General features: G+C 39.6%; 1 protein-coding gene across 7 annotated transcripts in view; it reads left to right on the top strand.

Annotated features, from left to right (window-relative positions):
• Positions 1-24,926, top strand: part of Cadps (calcium dependent secretion activator) — a 446,274-nt gene that overhangs the window by 107,911 nt on the left and 313,437 nt on the right. For all 7 annotated transcript variants that reach the window (XM_070018866.1, XM_070018868.1, XM_070018865.1 and 4 more), the window contains exon 3: positions 7,646-7,978. In XM_070018866.1, coding sequence (XP_069874967.1) covers positions 7,646-7,978 — 333 coding nt within the window. The remainder of the gene's footprint in view (positions 1-7,645; positions 7,979-24,926) is intronic.

Raw genomic sequence — 24,926 nt, 5'->3', positions numbered from 1 at the left:
AACCCAACAACCACAAAAAATAGTCTAATTTTTTCCTCAGGAAGTTTTGAGATTACTGTATAAGAAGAACTGTTTTGAGCATTGGCTTAGATTTGCTAAGGCAGCGGTTCACCAACATGTCATAGCAATAAAGAGTTGCTTTGCAGGAATGAAAGGAATGGGGAGGCACACAACTTTTCCCATATCTGTGTCTATTTGACCAAATCTGGACTAGGCTGGCCATTATTAACAAGAAGCTGGTGTAGCCTGGGCCCTGAGATGGGATGGGACAGGGGAGATCAAGTTTTGCCATACTCTCAAAAACGTACAGGTTTATTTTGTACTTTCCTGGTAACCCTGATGGTCAGAGAGGATCAAGCGGGCTGCAGATTAATCCTTTAATCTCTCCAGCTCTGACTGTGAGGCCTGGGGGCTGGGGTGAATGCTGGGGGGGAGGGCCTAGCCACTTCTTCCTGTTTGCACATCCTCAGTCCCCTTGTGGGGCCTGTCAGGTTCTCAGCTACTTTAAGACAAAAGTCTCCATCCTCACCCTCACTTCCATACCTCCCTGCTTAATTTGGTTTCTTCTTCGAAGACAAGCCTGGGCATCAGGGCAAAGAGATGGATGGATAAGTCATACAAATCTCAGATACCGCTCAAAGGAAATCTGGAGGGATTTAGTGGGATGTAGGAATGTGGATTGTGGTGGAAGACTACAAAAATTTATTTTAGGATGCCACAGCTGGCATCTGCCTTCAGCCGATGAAGCAGCTATGATTGATTTGGTTTGGGAGGATTTAAGTGGCTTAGCCAGTCTTTAACAAAGGCCTGGTTGATTTCTGTCACACCTGCTTTGAATGTTGTTTCAGAGAGACTCCTTTAGAAACTGACTGTGGTTAAATTCAGTCCCAATAGTAATAACAACAGCAAAAACTACTGTGGTTGTTGCTTTGTTGTTTTGTTAAAGGAAATAGCTAAGCTTCAGAAAATATGGAAGTCAGGGCAGTTTATTACAGGAATCTAGTAGCTGACTAAATGTGAAAGATCTTAACATATCTTACTAACCTAACAATCACAGGGCCCTTCACATTATAGCATCCATAGGAAGGCACAGATAATGGGCATCCTGCCATTGGTATGCATCTACTCCAACACATTATTTCCATACCACCTTACTCTGATTCTAGACCTAGACCCCAGAAGAGATATCCTAATTGGTGAAGCTCAAATCCCAGCCCACTCCTTGTTTGAAGAAGGCCAAGGCCCTGTGATTGACAGTCCCATGAAACTATGTTCTGGAGAGAGAGTTCTTGGAGGAAAGATTGAGATGCTGTCATCAGGAGAGGAAGGATAGTTAACAGGGAAAAACTTGCACAAAGAGTGCTATACTGATTCTCTCTGGTGGACCTTTTTTTGTTCATCTCAAAAAAGGTCTGTCAAGCTATTCCAGCTATTTTTCTAAAATAAAGCAGTTATTCCAGAACTACTATAATGACTCAGTGACCTGGAAGCAGATTTTCCCATAGGTGAAGAGTAATAACCTATTGTAAAGGGATTATTATTTTGAGGAAAGCCAGGCAAAGAGGAAGCCAAGGTCAGAGGAATGAATAAGATGAGTCCAACTCTGTTGTGCACTAACTGTGATCTGAGCCTCAGTTTCTTCATTTGCCAGAGAGAGAGAGAGAGAGAGAGAGAGAGAGAGAGAGAGAGAGAGAGAGAGAGAGAGAGAGAGAGAGAGAGCCTGGAAAGATCCATTGTAAATGTATTAATCTTATAAGGAAAGAAAGGTGGTATAGTATTCATGGTCTACACAGAAATAATAGAACACGAATGGAAGTTGATTCAGTCCACTTCCTAGTTTGGGGGCCTGGGAAAATGTCAGGGAGGGAAAAGTTGGAGGCAGTGGGAAGTGTATAGAAAGACAAAGGGAGCTGCTTTTTCTCAAGGGCATAGCCCCAGATCTACTTCTGATATTTGCCTCAGGAGACTTTGTGTTTTTGATAAGGAGAATCTATAAGGCCAAAGGTACATTTTATTTTAGAAATTGACATTTACCTTGTCTTAAGACAATGGAAAAATATAAAATTTCCCATTTAGAGAGGTGTTTCATATCATTGTGAAAGTAAAATATATCAATTGTACAAGTAAATCTATGGAGAAAAATCTTTAAATAGCTAAGGATGGGATTACTTATAATCCCTTCTATTTAGACAAACTCGATCAAATTTTAGTGTATATGTTCCCAGGTATTTACTGGTACTTGAAATCTCAGACTCCAGCTCTTGCTTGGCTTTTTCCACCAAGGGCTGGGACTGAGCTACTTGTTCCATGCTTCCATTTCCAGCTTTTTGCTGGCTAAATGGAGGTAAGAGTCTCTAGGACTTTCCCACCTTGAACTCAGATCTCAACTTCCTGAGTAGCTAGGATTACAGGTATGAGCCACCAGCACCTTGCCTCCCGGCTTTTAAAAATATATCCATATTTGATTCCTATAGACTAAGACATTGCAACAAAATATTATTATTTCATTTCTTTTATTCAACACAATTGTTTTCAATTTCCTTTATCTCTTCAGAAATCGTACATATGACATACTTTTGCCAGCGAATGTCTTCTTGCTGATAATCTTCTCAGACTAGGGGCATGTACCTATCCCGCAATCCTACCTTACCCTTACTAATAAAGAGCGTAGTGTAGTGGTATATCTTGAACAACATATTTTCGGTGATCCTGGGGTTTGAATGCAGGGCCTTATACTTGCTAGGTAAGCACTCTACTACTTGAGCTATACTTCTGGCCAATTTTGCTTTTAGATTTTTTTGAATAGGATCTCATGTTTTTATCTTGGCTGGCCTAGACTACAATCCTTCTATTTATGTTTCCTGTACAGCTGAGTTGATATGCATCACCACCCACACTCACCTTATTGATTAGCACGAGGCCTTAGTAACTTTTTTTCTGGGTTGGCCTTGAACCCCAATTCTTCTGATCTCAACTTCCCAAGTAGTTAGAATTACAGGTGTGTGCCAGCATGGCTAGTCCATATTTGATGCTAAAGAAAAAAAATCTCTCATTTTTTTCCTATTAAAATAACAGTTATTGGGCTGGGAAGGTGGCTCAGTGGTAGAGCGCTTGCCTTGCATGCATGAGGCCCTGGGTTCGATTCCCCAGCACCACATAAGCAAAAAGGAAGAAAGCCGGAAGTGGCGCTGTGGCTCAAGTGGTAGAGCGCTAGCCTTGAGCTAAGAGCTGAGAGACCACGCCCAGGCCCAGAGTTCAGGCCCACGACTGGACCCAAAAAAATAAATAAAATAAAATAAAATAACAGTTATTTTAATATTTCTTCTGTTGTAGGTGAAATGCTGACTAGTTAGAAGCATAATCTCATCGGATCCTTACCCAAATTCCAGGAGCTCAGGTTGCTATGATCCCCATATTAAAGGCAAGAAATTTAAAACCTAGGGAAGATTTAAGTCCTTTGCTCAGGTGACAGAACTAGTAAGTAGAAGAGCTCAGTTTACCCAAGTGATGTGGTACCAGTCTCTGCTCCTGAGCACAGGATGACTTATGTGCCACTCATTGATGGCAGGTTGGCACCTTTACCACCCCAAAAGTAAAAAATTGCTTTCTTGGACCAATCCCCCCCACCCATGTGCACGGCCACGAGACCCAGTGTGCCTGTGTGGTTTGTAATGTAATTGGAGCCTGCCCAGCTGTAGCAAAGGAGGGAAAGACTGATGAATGAGGTCGAGTGGCTGGCTTGACTGCCCTTCGCTCCCCATATTTATTTGTTTATCTTCCGTCTCTCATTACGACCTGTCTGGAAGTTGGCGGAGGAGTGGGGAGGATTTATGGGATGTGCTTGCACAGAACTGTGCCTGAGGTTGAAGTCTCAAGACACAGCCACCATACATAAAAACAAAACAACAACAACAAAACCCCCACAGAAACAACTAAAAAACCCACATAGAGCTCCTCACATAAATAATTTCCAAAGGCTCTTTAAGGACACATGAGCCTATCAGTACTTAGGTTTGGGTTCATGACTATGTAAGTCTGGCACAGATCCCCCCTCGCTTCCTGTCAGACCGAGAACCAAGACAGATGATGTCCCTGGGAAATTAGTTTCCTGCTGCCACCTTCTCTCCTCCTGGCTGTCTTGCCTCCTTTGGGCATTTCATTTTTCACATCTCCTCAGTCCCTAACCTCCTCCCTCCACATTCTTGATATCCCACCCATCACCTCCCTTACTGAGGCCTGAAAGTCATATCTTTCCATAGCACTGATGGATCCCTTCCTTTTTAAGTCTTTTCAGTTTTGTCCTCTTCAGAGAAGGCAAGTGGCTTCACTTCCTGGGACAGCGGAGGGGAGGAAGGTTGATAGAAGTTAAGGGATTACTCAAGTCACCTCTCGAGGATCACCAAATATGTACTGAGTAGCTACAAGTGTGTACAAGGGACTATGGGAAACAGGTGATGTATCCAAGATTTGTAGGTCAGTAGTGGACACCCAGCCAGTAATGGACACCAACAGGGGCCAGACTGTCAATAGCCTTATTCCTTGCTCTTTGTGATTAGGTCTTATAGAAAGTCTAGCATAAGTTGCTTGTTCTGAGAGACCCTAAAAATACCATTATCTCCTTTATCACCTTGTCCCATCCAGACCGGACATATTATTCAATAGATTCTTTGTTTTTATCATTTATGCAGTCGTTCAACAAATATTTACTAAGTGTCAACACTCTCTTAGGCACTAAGAAGACATCAGAAAAGACCCCCACAACCCTGTCTTGCTGGAAATTATAGTAGGGTGAGAAATTCAGATATTGCCAAATGGTATAATAATAATGATGATGATGATGATGATGATAATAATAATAATATGGCAGATGGTAGCTAGGAATGGCTTTGAGTGAAGTAAATGGAGTGAAAGGACCTTATACCTGGGTCTGCTCATGTGCGTGGAACGCTGGCATAGGCAACTGTGGAGCAAAGTCTAATTCTGTTGTTGATTGAATGGTTCCAAGTCACCTTTGATATTCATTAGAGCTGCAAATAATCAGTCAACATTCTTGTATTGAGCCTACCACCACTGCTCATCTGTCCTTTTATAAGAACTGCTCAACTGTTCTCCTTGCCAGTTCCTTTGATGCCTTTCAGTGGTGGGCCAGTGTTCCAGTTTGAAGCCTGTTGTAGCTTGCCAGTTGTGTTAAAATGCAGGCTTCATGCCTCCACCCATGCCCTGGGCTATCTCCTGCTCATCTCATGTCATCACTCCACACTAGTGTCTCCATGTTCCCTCAGACATTTGGGTGGTGGTGGGGAGATCTTTACACACATTGCTCCTTTTCTCTGAAATGTGTCCCTGCTCTCTGGTCACCTGTCCATGTTTCAGATATCATCCCCAAAGTGTATTTTCCTTCAGGAAGATTTTCCTCACATATGTTGGCATAGGTTTCTGGCATAGACTTCCTTTGATGGTATCTGTTCTCATGTGTCATTATTTTGCACGGGATTAAGATGATGTTGGTGGTATTCCACAAGGGCTGAATTTGTGCTTTCCTTCCATTGTTCCCTGCACACCTAATGAGGGATGTTCCACTTAGAAGGTGCACTAACAAAGGATGGATGGTAAAAAACAACAATAAAAAACCCAAAACTAGGGACATTGCAGCTAGAAGAGAGAGCTGGGGATTCCGTGAAGGAAGGTGACTTACCTCTGGCTATCCGGATGACTGGGTGATAGAAGTGCTGTGGAATTATGGTTTGCAACTCCTAACATGATACAGCCTGACCTTTCTAGAGGCTTCTCAATTTGCTTCAGAATGTCAGTGTTAGTTGAAATCTAGGCTAGACGCTGAGATTCCTAATGTATTAGTTAGATGGAGAAGTGTTCCAAATGAAGATGTACTAGCTCATTAAAATCCCTAAGATCTGATGGGGGGGGGGTTCCCAGGGTGGGGCTGCCCCCTGGGACTTTTACTGAGCACCAGTTTTCAGGCATGGGACCAAGCCAATGTCCTTACTCTGTGAAACAAATGCTCAGCATTCCTTTTTTAATGACTTCTTGAAGTCCCCTACCAATGAGGGTTAACTTTTGAATAACTCTCCACCCTCGGTAAAGCTCTGTGGAAAAGAATGAGGTAATGCCATGCCAGTCTCCAACAATGCCACCCAATGGCCAACAAAGCCATTTTCTCATATCTGGAAGGGGCATGAACATGGCTCTGCCTCCTGAGGTATATTTATGCACCTTCTGAAGTGTGGCCAGGACCTAGCTCAACAATGTCAGTTGTTTCTTGTCTCTGAATAACACACAGCAGCTTCACTGCCTTGTATTACACCCCAGAACCATGTAGTCTGTGTGAGCTTGCGAGAAGAGGCAGTGGAACAAAGGAATATGCTCTCGTTTGAAGGTAGCCCAGGACTCACACAGTTCCACCCACTGCCAAGGATTCTCCATCAGGAGGGAGAGCTCAAAGGATAGCAAAGAACCAGAGTGAAGCAAAAAGACTGTATGTTTGTGGTCATACAGATTCAGATAGAGTAAGTGGTTTCCCTCCCCTGAAGTCTTGATTTTTGCATCTACAAAGTAGATCAGATTATAGCACCCATGCTCATTGTGAACTCACATGTAGAGTACCATGTGCTACTGAAGAAATATGGGGAACAAGAAAGTCCTTACCCTTGAGAGTTTACATTTCAGGAAAGGAAATAATTCAACACATTTACCTCATATGTTTAATTCTAAGTATGATAAGGATCCATGTAGAAAGAAGATGAGAGGCCAATACTGGTTAACACTGAAGTTCTGTGTGCTAGACATCATGTCAAGTACTTTACATAATAATAGTAATAATCATCTTAACAATCTTCAGCAATAACAACATCAACTATATGGTGTTTTATGGGCCAAGAACTAAATGTTTTTCACACAATAACTCATTGAATGTTCATTTTAAAACCTTCATAGGGGCTACTATTACTCAATGTTTTTAGAGAACACTAAAGTCAAAGAAGTTAGATTACCAGTATTCACAAAGCCAGTATATGAGAACAAAACCTAAGACTGAGCCCAGAGTCACCAGCATGCCTTTCAGGATACCTTTGGCTCATCCAGTCCTCGCAATCACCTGGCAAATACAGGGGCTTTTCCTCCTCTGTAGTTTCATTTTCTCCAGTTTCATTTACTTGGAGTCAAAGGCAGTCTGAAACATGGAAAATGCCACAGCGAGAGAGTTCACATGTTTTAAATCGTGTTTTTATAGTGCATTGTTTTAAGAGTTCTCTTTTATTACTGGTGTTGTTGGTAATCCCTTACCAGGCCCAATTTCTAAATTAAACTTTAGTACATGCATAGGAAAGAACATTGCTTATATAGAGTTCAGAGGAATCTGCAGTTTAGGTGTATATAGCCACTGTGGGTCTTGGGGTATACCCCCCTTCAGCCAAGGGGGAACTAACTTCTAGTCTATTGTTACTCATGTTTTATAGATTTGGACACAAACCAAGTGTATGTCTTGTCTGAGTTCTCATGGACAGCAGGTGGGTGGGAGCAGACCCACACTACGGTGTCTTCTACGTGAAACCCAGGATATAACCCGAGGAACCAAACTGACACCCTGTGCGTGGCTGACTCTCACTTTCTCCTCCTGCTTCTTGCTCAGGTGTTCTTGAAGAGTGACCGCGTGGCCCGCATGGTGCAGAGTGGGGGCTGTTCAGCCAATGACTCACGCGAGGTCTTCAAGAAGCACATTGAGAAGAGGGTACGCAGCTTGCCCGAGATCGATGGCCTGAGCAAGGAGACAGTGCTGAGCTCCTGGATGGCCAAGTTTGATGCCATCTACCGCGGGGAAGAGGACCCCAGGAAGCAGCAGGCCCGGATGACAGCCAGCGCAGCCTCTGAGCTAATTCTGAGCAAAGAGCAACTCTACGAGATGTTCCAGAACATTCTTGGGATCAAAAAGTTCGAACATCAGCTCTTGTACAATGCCTGTCAGGTAAGAACTCCCTCCCCTGGGCTCAGGGCTGTGGGTCAGCAAAATCGAGTTACAGCTTTTGTGGACCACTTTGTTCATTAGAATATGTTAAAAAATCATATTGAATGACAGTATTTGGTTAAAAGTTGATCATAATCTTGATGACTAAGCTTGTTGTGTTTAAGAGGCAAGTCAGCCCATGTGTCAAAGTGCTAAAATTCCAAGTAATGATTTATGTTTAAAGGAATCATCTGCCTTAATGTAGGTAGTATTTATGGACACTGGTAACTCATGCCTATAGCTACCAGCTGAGCTGTCTGCTGGTAGTTTATAGCCTTCCAGCTACTCAGGAGACTAAGGTTTGGAGGATTGTTGTTTTGCGCCCACCCAGGCAAACATGTCTGAGAGATTCCATCTCCAGTTAACCAACAAAAAGCCAGGCTGGATGGCACACCAGCCATGAGCAAGCAAACTGAGCAAGCTTGAGATCCTGAGTCCAATCAATCCCAGAACCCACAGTAACAATTACAAAAAATAAGTGGTATGTATCAGTTGAGAAGTTTGTCCTTCTTCAGCTGAGGTGACACCTGGTCATCTAGCGTGATTATTTACAATAAAAAAGCCTGTCGCAGGCCTGAGTGTCTTCATAGCCCTGTGAGCCATGTGATGACAAACTCAGGCTGGAGAAGACAAACTCAGGCTCTGCAAGGGTCCCCCGCAGACGGGCCTGAATTTCCCCTGAATGGTGGAATAGGGCCCCTGTGTGATCTTGAACTTGACTTCCTATATAATCTTACCATTCACCCAGCAAACATCTGTTATATCTGCTTTGCAAGACTGAAAATTTTTAGTGAGTATTAGCGAGGAGCATTTCGTAAATGCAGGTTCTCAGTCCTATCCCTAGGAGACCATCCCTCTACATTTTAAACAAGGATTTCCCTTCCTGGTAACGTTATTGCCTATATCCTTCCAAAAACTGTTAGAGAAACAGATGAGCTCTAGGTTCCTAGGCCAACTCCCCGCTGAAGGCAGATTAAGACACTTCAGTTTATTATGGGTTAGTTATGACTTGTTCTTTGCTTGGGTCAGATAGATCTAAGAAAATTCTAGCATGACCTCTAACTGGCTTTGTGGCCTTGGGATCTGGTTAACCTCCCTACATCAGCTTGCAGTTATAATTAAATATTGATTTAGTCATGTGGTAGAAGACTCCATAAGATTGAGGAAGAAGAAAGTTGGCAAACTGCAAGATTTCATTACATATTGCTTTGTGGAAAATATAACTTATAAAACAGATAAGCATAGTCCTGTTTTTGATGGGTGGGAAAGGCATGATGGAGAAAGCAGTAGGTGGGCAAAACCTAAAATATTTGTTATGCTTATCTTTAATTATAGGTAGCATAATAATTAATTTTATGATTATTATTTGTGCTATTCCAAATTAGAAACAATAGGATAAGGAAAAAATTATCTTGTCAATTGTTTCTTAAACTTTAGCAATTAGTATCTTACCTTTACAATTGTTACCATTTCTGGGATCTAGCTATTTGTTGTTGTTGTTTAGTCGTGGGGCTTGAACTCAGGGCATGGTGCTGTCCCTGAGCTCTTTCACTCAAGGCTAGCACTCTACCATTTTGAGCCACAGCATCACGTCCAGTTTTCTGGTGGTTAATGGGAAATAAGAGTCTTACAGACTTTCCTAGCTGGGTTTGCTTTGAACTGTCATCCTCAGACCTCAGCCTCCTGAATAGCTAGGATTAGAGGTGTGAACCATTGGCGCCCAGCTTGATCTTGTTACTTTTGGTTAATATTTCTTATTATGCCAAGTCCCAAATCACTTTGGAAACCCATCTGTCTTATAAGAAGTAATGTATATGAAATCAGAGTTTTGATGTACTACTTTTTCTTGAGGCCAGGGGAGACACATTAAATTGAAACACAGTCAGGCATGGTAGTTCAGGCCTATAATCCCAGACATTTGGGAAGGATGAGAAGCTTGAGACCACTCTGGGCAAAAAAATACCTTCAGAAACAAAATGAAAATGATAGGATTAGGGGAAGGGAGACAGAAGAATAGGACAGTGGATCAAGTGATAGCTCAGAGCCCTTGCTTAGCAAGCATGAGGCCCTGAATTCAATTCTCAGTACTTCCAAATGGAGAGGAGAGGAGAAGGAAAGCCCTTGCTTAGCAAGCATGAGGCCCTGAATTCAATTCTCAGTACTTCCAAATGGAGAGGAGAGAAGGAAAGGAGAAAAATCAACAGAAGTATGAAAATAGACATTTTTCTTCAGTTACCCTCTTCAATCATTTCACACTACCAGTGCTGTGCTGGGGGCAGGTGGAGGGTTGGGGGAGCAAAAGTCAGTACTCTGATGAACAATGGGTTGGATGGTCTCTGGTGCTATTCCCCAAAATGGTTCCGCACTGACCAGAGTAGCTTTCATGTGAAGTTTTCATAGCCTGCAAGCAAAAGCATGGGTGTCATCTATCACCCACCCCTTCTTTTATTGGCAGGCTGTAGAGGGACATGCTGAGAAAAATTCTGCTTCTCTTTCCTCCTGTAATCTAGGTGTCAGAAATTACAGGTTACTCCTGGGTTTCACAGACTCCATTCAACTCTGCAAAACTCTATTAACTCATCAGAAAAAGGATATGAAAATGAAATTGTATGGCTTCCATCCTCAACCTGCTTAAACTGTCCCTTGTTTAATTTTGTGTTTTCTGTGCCCTCTTCTCCTCACTAGATAAAGCAATCCCTTCATGCCTCTGAAGCCAAAAGTGTGCACAATATTTTTGCTTTATGCAGATCACATCCTAGGAGGCTGTAATCTGATTTCTGCTGCTGCTTTCTGAAAGTTCTCATCATCATCTCTCTCTCTCTCTCTCAGCATCTGCCCGTGCCTGTCATTGTTGCCTCAAATGAAAAATGGCATTTATCAAACAGTGATTACATCAGATACATACCAGTTATCTGCTATAATGTGAATCCTGTCCATCAAAACATAAAAAAGCAAGAGGTTTTGATGAATATATTACTATTTACTCATGGGATTTTTTTCTTGGTCTGTTTTGTTCATTTGAGAGTGCAAGGCTTGATCCTTACAGAATGAGTTGCTCATACACTGCATTGTGTCCAAATGTAAAGTAATTGGCCACTCGTTAGGAAATTGGTGTTGTTTACTTTGGAGGAAACAGTTTATTATGTAGCTGGTTTATTTCCATTGAATTCTAAACCAAAGGTGGGGGGGGAGCAAGGTAGTGTGTATGTGTGTGTGTACATGTGTGTATGTGTGCATGTGTGTCAGTACTAGAGTTTGAACTCAGGACCTTGGCACTGCCCCTTAGTTTCTTTGCTCACAGCTCACACTCTACAACTTGAGCTACACTCTACACTTCCAGCTTTTTGCTGGATAATTGGAAATAAAAATCTCAGAGCTTTTCCTGCTTAGGCTGGCTTTGAATCACAATCCTCTCATCTCAGCCTCCTAAGTAACTAGGATTATAGACGTGAGCCACCTGAGTCTGGCAGGTGCTACTGAAATGCAGTATTTCATCTGAGAATGAGACTCAGACAGCCCTGCTGCCCATCTTCATGAACTGCAAAGCTACTGCGGATGAGAAATAAGGATGTGCTATTGACAGACATTTCATAAGATGCACCTCCCTTCCCTTCCCCTCCACATGTATTTCCATCTTTTTGCACTCCTTTTATCAGCATGTATTAAATTGTACAAAGGGGTTTAGCTGTGATATTTGTATCCATGCATAAATTGTACTTGATCAAGTCTACTTTATTACTTTTTCTTATCTCCATCCTCCCTTTTAAGTTTATAGTGTGTTTCATATTGTTTTCATAGGTAGATGTAATGTAATTCAAGGATTTTCACTCATTATTCTCTCCTTTCCCTCTGATTTGATTTAGTGCCGTTATATGAACTGTTTGCTACTTCCTTCCCTCACTGCTCAACAATAAGTTATTCCCTAATCCTGAAATGTAGGGAGTACTGGGGTGCTGTTCAAGTGGTACAGTGCTTCCTAGCAAGCATAAGCTCCTGAGTTCAATCCTCAGTACCAGATAGATAGATAGATAGATAGATAGATAGATAGATAGATAGATAGATAGATAGATAGATAGATAGATAGATAGATAGATAGATAGATGTCAGATAGATATAGATAAATGTTTCATTTGAAAAGCACCTTGTGGGGGGAGAGGGGAGCATACTGTCACATATTTTAAATGCAAAATAAACTCTTGTAAGTAAAGCAACACAGCAAATATTGAAGGGATATGGATTATGAAGTTGTTTCCTTGGATTATGAAGTTGTTTCCTTGTGTTTCGGTTCTACTCTTTGAACAATGCCCTCTCCGTTTCTGGGTGTACTACACTGGTCACATCACAGTGCTTGGCACCATCCACAGCCTGCCCCTGCCCCCCCACAGCCTTCATTTTATGCCTGATGGGCAGCAGAAGGACCAGGCCTGTCTGCACTCTCAGGAGACAGTGTTATTTACATTTATCCTCCCAGAATGTCTGGATATTTCCTCAGATAAGTTTAGAAGATATGAGAAAGATGATTTCCCCATCCATAAACACCTTTGCAAAAATTTTCCATCTTGAGTTCTCCACTACTGAACTGGTAACCTCTTCATCATTTCCTTTCCTTTCCCATAAACCATCATTAGTGTGGTCTTTGATGATGTGGTTATCTTATTACTGTCTGCCTTGGACTTGATTAGCACTTGGCAGCTTTTCATGTAGTTTTTTAGACTCTGAAGAGAAACCTCAAATTATCAAGCTTTCAGCTATGACCCAGATTGCTGGGTTGTATCTTATCTCATTATAGAGCCCTTAATCTCTGTATAACCACAGAGCATTTTCCTGGGTCACAAGTTCCCAGAAGATATGTTGGCTGAAAATTTGTTTCATGGACCATACAGTTATTTCTTAGTTATTTCTTTTGGTCCCAATAACAATGATAAAGATTCTTTTACTCTAATAATCTTTAAATAGATAACTGTTAAAGAAATGCTGTGAAATCTGGGAGTGGAGCAGTGGTCGTGTCAGCCTAGTATTAAACTTTTAACTTAGAAACATGCTTTTGCTATTCATTCAACATACATTTTAAGCTTCTGCTATACACTAGATATCGTAGGTAATAAGCTTGAGACAATACCTAAGCCATCTTTGTCTTGAATAGTCCATCATTACCCTAAGTATTGTCCTGCAGTGAAGGATTGCATCTATTTTTGTTGCATTGCTGAGTAACAAATCACAACAAATTTTGTGGTTCAAAAGAATGTTCAGGAAGTGGCGCTGTAGCATAAGTGGTAGAGTGCTAGCCTTGAGCTAAATTGCTCCCAGACCTCAAGCCCCACAACTGACCAAAAAAAAAAAAGAAAAGAAAAGAATATTCATTATTTCTGATGATTAAATTCCATAGTTTTCCTTGGTAAGAAGCCAGAGCATGACTTAGCAAGGCCCCTTCAGAGCTCCAGGTCTCATAGGCTGGAATGAAGACTGTTGAAGGCTCAGCAGAGAAGGATCCTTTCCCACCTCCTTTGTTCACATGGCTCTACTTGCAACCTCTGAATTCTTCAGATCCTGCAACAAGAGAGAAAACTGTTGAATTTCTGATCTCTGATTTCTGGACTCCCTTTTGAAAGGATCTCCTGATTTAATCAGGTCTTTAGGATAGTTCCTTGTGGATAAATTTAAAATCAAGTGATTAAGACCTTTACATTGGCAGAATCATTCTTGTTATAGGCTATTGATTAGGAGCCTTGGTTCTTCTCATATTCAACCAAAGGACCATGACCCTTTTTGGTCACCCAAATATTACCTGCCCCTCTCCCACACAGCTGGTCCCTCCTAGTTTCAATTGTTTTTATTAATTAATCAATTTTTTTATTAATGCAAGATTATTTACTGTCTTTTTATTTTTTTTAATATTTTTATTATAAAAATACTGCACAGAGGGGTTATAGTTACATGAATAAGGTAATGAGGGCATTTTCTATTGAGCATTGTTACCCCCTCCTTTGATTTTCTCCTACTATCTCTTCCCACCCCACCTTTCCAACTCCTCCCTCTTCCCACCCAAGTTGTAAAGTTTGTTTTCAACGTACTATCTTGTACATCTCATTGTTATAATGGGTCAACCTGTATCTTTGTTTCAGCATTTTGTTATTTCCCTTCCTTTCCCCAAATCAGAAAAAAATGTATATACAAGATGCAGGGCACTGGAATCAAATACAGTGAAAACGGGTTATACCATGGGGGAAGAGTACACAAAAGAAAAAAATCACATAGTACATTGTAAGTACATTAAAAACAACAGCAACAGTAACTGCAACCCCTCTGTACAGATTCTTTACTATATATAGTAAAAGAATATATATATATATATACTATATACTATATATAGTATATATATATATATATACTATGCGATATATACTCTCTCTCTCTCTCTCTCTCTCTCTCTCTCTCTCTCTCTCTCTCTCTATATATATATATATATATATATATATATATATATATATAAAACAAATGTAAAATCTTATGTGTCCCTAATTTGGGGTTCATTTCCCTTAGCGTCATCTTATATGATCATATGTACATAGCTTTTCATCTTTTCTGCTTGTCCTAGGCATATACAAGTATCAATTTAAACGTAACTTTTTTTAAGGTTACATTTGTTTTTCCCAAAATAGAGACTTGTTAATACATATTACTACCATTGTAAGACTTTTTCTACAATCAGAAATTAACTTGCATATTTATTTTGTCACTATGCATGTTTTAGACTATTTCTTCAAGCACAACAGCCATGTCCCTTGCAATTCCCAATGCATGGTCAACACTTAATACGATGTCTGGCACAAAGTAGATGCCCAATTCACACTACTGATTCAATCAGTAAGTGCAGAGGCCAAGTCATTGATGACCTCATGGGTTTAAATGTCCACATGGTGCACAGAAGTGTACTTGGGCACATTTTTCTGGGTAGGCAAAATACAGCAGTGGAACAGGCCTGTCAGCCTGTGAGCGCCATCCACCTGCCAGTGCTATTTTAAAATGCGCTATTACTGGAGGGTCAAACATTTTTCTAGGTGTAGACTTTCCCTCTGGTCATACTTAACCTGTCTCTCCCACCACATGGTTGATGAAAGAAAGACAGATATTCACTCTTGTCTTACATTGCCCCTAAGAAATCCAATCTTGGCTTTCTAAGGTCATGTACTGCCCCTTATGGGCATTAGGTATTTGGTAGACAACCCAGTTTAGATGCGCCTTCAATTTCAGCATTCTTGGACTGTACAAGAGATTGAAATGTTTGTACTACATGAACATGTCCTACTCAGTTAATAAAGACAAAATTAAATGCATCGATGAAATAGGTAGCCCGGGATCAGAGCCCTGATTTCTGATGGACCTGGTCGTGATTTCTCCTACCTCTCTCTCACTGGTTTCTAGAACACATTCATCTGCTGTTATTTCCATTGTTGCTGGCAATGGATGTGAGGAGCATTGTCTCTCAGCCTGCAGAACTGCTAAGTGGCATTTCAGCAATCCCTTCCCTCTGTTGCCAAAGTCGAATCAGAACTATGCTTGTTTAAAAGCACTGAACCATACAACTGAAGTCAGAGGCATTAAAGAGGTAAACTTCCAGAGAAAAAGACATACAGGAATCATATTTTCTACTTTTTGCTGGGTGATGAAACCTATTACAAAGCATCTATCACAGCCTCACAAATAGAAATATTTTACCTGCCTGCTAAGGCAGCTCACCAACCCAGACTCCTCTCCGTGGTGATTTAAATTTCGTTGCTACTTCCCTACGGACTGAGGTCTAGGATTCATAGAAGCTTGAGCAATGGAGTGTAGCATCATGATTAAGTCTGGTTTATACTCATTTTTGTTGTTTTATTCCTTTCTGAAGCCATGAATAGAATACATTAGATCCTGTATTTCCTAAATAGTGAATAATTCTCCCGGTCTTACAGTGGCCTCAGTCGGGTAGAGGCCTTACAACCTGTGCTAAACAAGTTGTGCTTTTGCTCTACCTGTGTTCTAGGAAGCTAGTCTGCTGTACTAAATCTTTTAGGAGTTTCTTTATTATATAGTTTGCTTTTTTTTCTCACCCTCCAACATTTCTCAGAGGTAGTGACAAGGAAGCTAAGAGCTCAGTTGCGCACGTTTGCTACTTTATAGTTGTCCTAGATGTGTTTGTTCGAAGGAGACTGGTTTAGTTTTTATTTGAACAGTAATAATACCTACAGAATATAAAACATTTACTATGTGCTAACCACTTAAGCTAGGTAGGTAGATAAATAGACATAGATATATGGAAAAATAGGTAAAATTTAATAACAAGGCTAAATAGAAAATAGGAAAGTTATAAAAAAAATTTTCCAAGATCAAACAGCCAGTAAGTGGAAGAGCTTGGATATGAACTCATAGATGCAAAACTAGCATTGATGGATAGATTTAAACTCATGGATCCAAAACAAGCTCTTAAACTCAGTTGCTGAAAATAATAATATGTCTTTTCCATACATAGAGAAGAATTTTGTTGTTATTGCTGTTTGGGGGCTTTTACTTTCCTTGTTTTTGTGCCTATACGGGACTTGGTAAGGCCTGGGAACTGTCTCTTAGTTTATTTTCTTAAGATTTGCCATTTGAGCCATACCTTTACTTCTAGCTTTTTGCTAGGTAATTGGAGATAAGAGTTTCTTGGACTTTCTTGCCTTGGCTGGCTTTGAACCTTGATCTTAGACCCTTGAATAGTAAGGCATGAACCACTAATGCCTGGCTTATGGAAGTTGTGGAGCTGTCTGGGCAATTATGACTGATGTGGTTTATGTTTGCTCTACTTACTTATATTGTATCATACCAATATGAGTGTTTCTTGATTTAATTTTTAAAATCACACTTAGAAAAACATACTAATGTTCAGAGGATGTCTGGAGGACAAGAAATATTTGCCATTCTTGTCTTGTGTGTTCCTTCCAACTAAATAACCTGAAAAAATGTCTACTTGCTGGTTTATGTCAACACTTTCCTAGTTGGGCCCAATGACCATAGAATTAAATTTTTTCTCTGATACAAAAATATCCTCTAAAGCAAACATAAAAAATTCCAGTTATGTTGATTTTAAGGAATGAATTAACACTAGACTAGGCAAATACTGTAGGTCTTGTAGACCTGTAATATTTGTCCAGATACTTAATTCTGCCATTGCAGTGAAAGCAGTCGTAAGCTAAGGTATAATCATGGCTATGTTCCAGTAAAACTTTATTTACAAAAAGTGGCACTTGGGAGATTTGCCTCAAGAGTATAGCTTGTTAATTCTTGAATTAAATAAGTATTGCATAATAACAGCAAGAATTACTTTCCAGAAAATTAACCTACAGATATAAAATGTTAGGTTTAACAACTAAGCTATAAACTTCAGCCTACTCATTCTAAGAGCAGTGGAAAATGTGGTTGCTTATCATCTTGAGAGTGAAGACAGAGTCATTGTGCCAAGAATGTGATGTCAGGATCTGAACAGACTAAACATGATAGACCCTCCTCTTTACAATTATAAATCTTCTGTAAGTCATTTCACTCTAAACATAGTGAAATTCTCTGAGGTAGAATGGGAATAATAGCCCAAAGTGTCTCACTGTATTTATTGTCATGCTGAGCTAAGGTAATAAAGAAATCATTTAGTGCGATGCTTTGCACATAAGCATTTTTAAAAATAGAAACCATCATCATTTTTTTCATAATTACCATTTTAGCCAAGACTCTGTGCTTATTGGCTTATTAAGGGTTGATAACTTTTCTGGACTTTGACAACTAAACCTTCCATAGTTATAATTTAGCCCTAGAAACATCTAAAAAGTAAATATCAAATATAGGTGTTTTAAAAATTAGGATTTTAGGCATTGATGGCTCACATCTAGAGCAATCCTAGCTACTCAGTAAGATGAGATTTGAGGATCCCAGTTCAAAACCAACCCCAGGCAGACATATCCCTAAGGTTCTTATTGCCAATTAACCAGCAAAAAGCCAAAAGGAAATGTATAGCTTAAGTGGTGGATTGCCAACTTTGAGAGAAAAAGTTAAGTGGGAGTGCAAGGCCCTGAGTTCAAGTCTTAGTACACATAAACACACACACACATACACACACACACACACACACACACACACACACACACACACACACATTTAGGACGCATAAAGAAATATGAGATGGAAATTCTAATTACCCTGGTTGATAATACACTGTGTGTGTGTGTGTTTGTATTAGTATTCCCTTACAATTACTATGTATTGTTTTAAATTTTTTTTAAAAAATCAGGACACTAAAGTTACAAAGATTTGAGTTCATATTCTGATTCTACTGCTTACTATGTGATGATGAGTCAATCCATTAGACTCTGAAAACTAACTTTTTTTTCATATAAAAGCATGCATAATAGCAGAACCCAACTAACAAAGTGATTGGCGCTAGTTATTATTAGATCTCATTAATTAATTGAATTCCCATGCCTGAGGAAGATTCCATTATGATGAGTAATGGTGTATAATGTTTGGCTGATTCTCTGGAATTAACTCTTGAAACCAAACAATTACGCATCTGCCAGCGATAAATCTGAAGAAATGTAATACACGATTCCTGCCTTCAGAAGATATGTAATCCAGTTTGAAGCAAAACTATTGATAGTACAATGTATGAAACATATTATTTAACTATTCCCTAGTGGTCCCTTGAGGCCCTACTACTTGTTATCTATGTAATCTTCAGCCAGTTAGTCAACTTCTCTACAAATAGAGTTAATCCTATCTTCTAGGTTGAAGTAAGGGATGTAAAGAGCCTGGCATGGCATATAGCAACTCAATAAGTAGTAGCCTGGGTAGCTTGTAGTGGCTGTGGGCAATGGAGATGGGAGTAGAACAGGTGTTAGCACAATGGTATAAAGTTTGGAGATCATGTAACAGTGGGGTTCTATTGACCACTGAACACTCAGAAGAGGAGATACTTGATAATTTGGGTTTGAATAAGAGAAAACTGTAGTTTAGTTTGAATGAAGGAAGATTATTGGAGATGTCTTTATCAATAAATAAGAATAGAGGAGAAATTGTACCATATGTTGTTACTGGTTCAATAATTGATCTCAAGTATTATTCCCAGGAATTAAAATGGAACTTCTTGCCATAGCAAGACACTGAGTGGACTTCTCCACCCCTTGACATTTAGCCTAATCATCACACTTGCTTTATCAAGGGGTTTTAACAATCAGAGGACTGGAAATGTCTTGCTGCTATTGCACTTTGGTAGTCTTCTGAGAGAAGACCACTCCCCAGATATGATTCATCTTTCTAGCCTGAGTCTTAAGCAGAATACATACCAAACAAACCTTACAAAGTTCCCAGCATGAAACCAGGTGCATACCCTCGAGTAAGTCATTGAATTAGAGCAGTTGTTATTGGAAATGTTTGTAGTAATAGCTGGTGAATACAAATGGAATTTTAAAACTAAGTATACATTATGAATACTAGGCTGCTAGTAAGGTAGAAATGTGATTATAAGTGCCTTTCTGGTGTCAGCCACCAACTAACTTCTTCTTGCTCTGGCAACTTTGGCCAGAATTTTGGTCCTTTGCTTCTTGTGTTCTTTGTATTCAACCTGAGTTGTTCTCTTTTCTGAACTACACTGATGTACTTCCTGGCCTCAATGCTGATATTCTTTTTTTTTAATTAATAAGTTTTTTTTATTGTGAAAATACCATACAGAGGGGTTACATGGACAAGGTAATGAGTACATTTCTTATCAAGCATTGTTGCTTCCTCCTTTGTTTCCCCTTACCTTCCCTGCCCTCCCATCTCCACCCCCACCTACACTCCCCCAACCCCCGCCAAAGTTGTAAAGTTCATTTTTGGACATAATGTCTTGTACATCTCATTGTTGCAATGGGTCCACCTGTATCGATATTCTTATACTAGAAGGTCTGTTATGGATAGAAGGAAAAGACAGGTAGGATGAGATAAAGATTTGGAAACTTAAGGTTAATGTTTTTCTGATTATCCAAGAGTAAGTATGAAATTTAAAGATATGAGAACTTAACAAGTGGCCAGGAAGTCTGAACTTCCTACTTATAAGAGATCAAGGAAGTTTAACAAAGGTCATTACAAAGCTGCAACACTCTCTTTGTAAATTTTGTTTTACTCCTGTGCTCATAACTGTGTCATTCAATTATTTATTAGTAACAAACTATCTCCTTAGACTCAATAGCTTAAGACATATGGATGTATTTTTGGTCACAAACCTACAAAAGAGCTGAGTGGTTCTTGTGGTCTTGAGTAGGATCACTGATACATGTTTCATCAACTCTGGGTTTGGTAGGGAGCTTTGTTCTGGGGTCAGCTGACTACACACTGATTTAGCATAACTTCAACTAGGATGAGTCAACACTCTGTACTTCCTCTTATGATCCTTGGACAGGAGAGAGAGTAGAAAGTGAAAGATGTGGACATGAGAGAGTAGAAAGATGCAGTGCTGAAAGCCTTGGTTCACAACTGTCACATTGTCACCTCCACTGTGTTCTCCTGGGATAGGAAGTCCCAAATCCAAGATATGGAACCAACCCAGATGCCCCTCAGTAGATGAATGGATCAAGAAAATGTGGTATATATACACAATGGAATTCTATGCCTCCATCAGAAAGAATGACATTGCCCCATTTGTTAAGAAATGGAAAGACTTGGAAAAAATTATATTAAGTGAAGTAAGCCAGACCCAAAGAAACATAGGTTCCATGGTTTCCCTTATTTGCAATAACTCGTATATGTCTGAGACAAGCAGAAAAGGTCAGATAAGTTGATGTTGGGTGAAATGAACACCAAGATAAGTATTCAAATGTTCTTTTTTCTTTTGTGCAATTGTTTCTAACATATTTATAAGATGATTTCTTTGTTACTTTGTATGTCCCTCCCCCATGGTATAACCCCTGCTTTCACTGTATTTGATGTTGGTATAATTTGTGGAGGGGAAGGGAAAAAACAAATCGTTTAAATAGGGATACAGGTGGACCCATTGCAACAATGAGATGTACAAATCGTTAATGTTTAATGTTGAAAAACGAACTTTACAACTTTGGCGGGGTAGGGGGAGTTGGGGGGAGAGAGGGTGGGGGAGGGGGGAGATGGGAAGGGATGGGAAGGGGAAACAAAGGAGGAGGCAACAATGCTTGATAAGAAGTGTACTCATTACCCTGCCCATGTAATTGTAACCCCTCTGTATGGTATTTTCACAATTTCAAAAATAAAAATAAAAAAGATTCGAGAACAGGAAGAACAATTGGATGCCAATATCTCATGCCTGTAATCCTAGGTACTTGGGAAGCTGAAATTGAGAGAAAGTCAGCCCAGGCAGAAAAGTCTATGAGTTTTTGTCGCCAAAACTCAGTAGCAAAAGATGAGGCGGGAAGAAAGGATTAAGTGATAGAGCAGCAGCAGTGCAAGTGAACTGAGGAGGGGCAAGACCCTGAGTTCAAACACTGGTGGAGGGAAAATTTTAAAAAAGTGAAACACATTCCATCTCTTGACATAGAAAACTTATAGATATATGCCCATTAAAAATGACATGGTGGAAGTGGCGCTGTAGCTCAAGTGGTAGAGTGCTTGCCTTGAGCTGAAGAGCTGAGGGACAGCGCCCAGGCCCAGAGTTCAAGCCCCACAACCAACAAAAAAAACAAAAACAAAAACAATAAAAATGACATGGCTAGCTAGGTACCCGTGGCTCATGCCTATAATCATAACTACTTAGGAGGCTGAGATCTAAGGATTGCAGTTCAAAGCCAATATGGCCAGGAAAGTCCGTTCAACTCTTATCACCAATAAACTACTCAGAAAAGGACAGAAGTTACCTTCTGGCTCAACTGGTAGAGTGCTAGCCTAGAGCACAAAGAGGTTTGGCAATGGTGCCCATAGCCTGAATTCAAGCCCTAGGAGTGGCAAAAGAAAAAAAATGGTATGGCTAGAATTCTATAATACTTTCAAAGGAATGCTCTCACCACTACTTCTCAGACTCTTCAATGAAACAGAAAAGGAAAGAAGCCAGCATAACACTCATCCCAAACCCAGATAGGGACCTATCTGAAGAGAAAGAGAACTATAACCTATCTCTTCGATGAACATTGTTAGAAAACTGTGCAATAAAATTCTGACCAACCAAATTCAACAACTAACCAAAAAAATCATACACTATGACCAAGCAAGATTTATTCCAGGGATGCAGACCTGATTCAATATATGTAAGTCAATAAATATATTTCAACACATCAACAGGAGCAAAGACAAGAACCACACGATCATCTCAATGCATGCAGAAAAAGCATTTTACAAGATCTAGCACTCCTTTATGATATAAGCTCTGTTCAAGCTAGGAATCCATGGAACATTCTTGAATATAATAAAGTCTGTATATACAGCATTGTACTTAATGTTAAAAATCTAAAACCATTTACTCTAAAAAACAGGAGGGAGACAAGTATGCCCAGTCTCTCTACTCCTATTCAATATATACTGGAATTCCTGTTAAGAACAATAAGGCAAGACAAAAACATAAAGAGGGATCTAAATAAGGGAAAAAGTAAAACAATCCCTCTTTGCTGATGCCATGATCCTGTATTTAAAGAACTGTATAGATTCCTCCCCAAGTTACTTAAGCTGACCCAATACTTTGGCTAAGTAGCAGGATATAAAATCAACCCACAAAAATCAGTAACTTTTCTGTATGCCAACAATGAAAAGAACAAGATTGAAATTAGGAAAGTAACTCCATTGTAATAGCCTCAAAAGAACATAAAATACCTAGGAATTAACCAAACATGTGAAGGACCGCTATTGTGAAAACTTTAAAAATCTGGAAAAAGAAAGCAGGTCTAAGGAAATGGAAAAAAACTTCCGTGCTCCTGGATTGGAAGAATTAACATTGTGAAATGGCAATATTACCCAAAACTGTTTGCAGATTCAGTACAATGCCCATCAAAATCCCAACAGCATTCTTCAAAGAAAAAGAGAAAACAATCCAAAAATTCATATGGATAACCAAAGACCCTGAATAGCAAAAACAGTCCTACGCAGGAAGAATAGTGGTGGAGGAATATCAATACCAAACTTCAAACTCTATTACAAGGCCATAGAAATAAAAACAACTTGGTACTGACACAAGAATAGGCCTGAGAACCAGTGGAACAGAATGGAAGACATGAAACCCACAGACCTATAGCCACCTAATTTTTAATAAGGGACCAAAAAACACAGGTTGGAAGAAAGACAGCCTCTTCAACAAATGATGCTGGCAAAATTGGCTATCCATATGCAGAAAACTGAAACTAGACTCTTATGTATCACCCTGCACTAGAATCAATTCTAAATGGATCAAAGACCTCATTATAAGGCTAAATATCATGAAAGTATTACAGAAAGGGATAGGGTAAAGACTATAGCTCCTAGGTACAGATCATATCTTCCTAAGTAATGATCCAGAATCACAACGAATCAAAGAAAGACTGGATATATGGGATTACATCAAACTGAAAAGTTTCTGCCTGGCAAAGGACGTTGCTAGCAAGATAAATAGATCACAGAATGGAAGATTTTTTTTTTACTAACTATGCATCAGACAAGGGCTTAATATCTAAAATATTCTTATAGCTCAAAAAATTAACCACCTTTCAATAAACCCTCACAAAACAACAGCCCACTTAATAAATGGACCAAAGACTTAAAGAGGGACTTCTCATAAGAAGTAAGAATGACCAATACACACACGAAGAAATGCTCCACATCTCTGGACATAAAAGAAATGTAAAACAAAACTGCATTGAGATTTACTTCACCCCAGTTAGAATGGCCTTTATCAAGAAAACTAATAATAACAAATGGTGGCAGGGATGTGGCTAAAAGAGAATCCTATTACACTGTTGGTGGGGATGTAAATTTGTTCAAGCACTGTGGAAAGCAGTATAGAGGTTTCTGAAATGCTTAAACATAGAACTTCCCTGTGACCCAGCAATTATACTCTTGGGCATTTATCCAATAGAACACTAAAGCTACCAGCACAAATACATTCATTGCAGCAATATTCACCATAGCCAAGATATCACTCCAAATGCCCCTCAGTGGACAAATGGATCAAGAAAATGTGCTGTATATACACAATGGAATTCTTCTCATCCATCAGAAAAAAATGATATTGTACCATTTGTAAGGAAATGGTAAAAACTGAAAAAAAGCAAGGTAAGCCAGACCCAAAGAAACATAAGTTGCATGGTTTGCCTCATTTGTTGTAACTACAATATAACTATAAATCTACAAATAAACACATTTGATGGTAAAAGAAAAAAATACAGTGGGGCATGATAAATTATACAGGCCTCTAGGCAGCGACACAGCGTGAGAGCGAAGGAGGATAGGCTTATGACAGGATCACATAGCTATGTGCATCTGGTCATATAAAATAATATCAAAATGAACTCCAGGAAGTGGAAACAAGAGGCTTTTTTATTAGTTAATTGTTGTTTTTGTTTTCATTTCATTTTGTGTGTTTATCTGTATTTGAGAGGGTAAGGGGGGCACATAAATGGTGGGATAATGGATAAACAAACGCAGAAGTGATGCTATACCTACATTGGAAATGAACTATAAAATTTGTGACTGGAGACAGGAGGGAAAAACTGGGAGAGAGTGAGGGAAGGGGTGACATTGTTCAAAAAGAAATGTATGCTTGACCTGACTTAAGTACCCATAACTCCTCTGTACATCACCTTTACAATAACAATAAACAATTTTTAATGATATGTCTGTCTCACACCTGTGAGCTGAGGATTGAAGTTCAATACCAGTTCGGGCAAGAAAGTCCTTAAGACAGCTCCAATTAGCATCAGAAAACTGAAAGTGGGGCTGT

This window comes from Dipodomys merriami, unplaced genomic scaffold (genome assembly GCF_024711535.1).
Source record: "Dipodomys merriami isolate MVZ:Mamm:240054 unplaced genomic scaffold, mDipMer1.0.p SCAF_13, whole genome shotgun sequence".
Classification (NCBI taxonomy): domain Eukaryota; kingdom Metazoa; phylum Chordata; class Mammalia; order Rodentia; family Heteromyidae; genus Dipodomys; species Dipodomys merriami.
The sequence above is the reverse complement of the archived record's forward strand: the minus strand, read 5'-3'. Positions and strand labels throughout refer to the sequence as shown.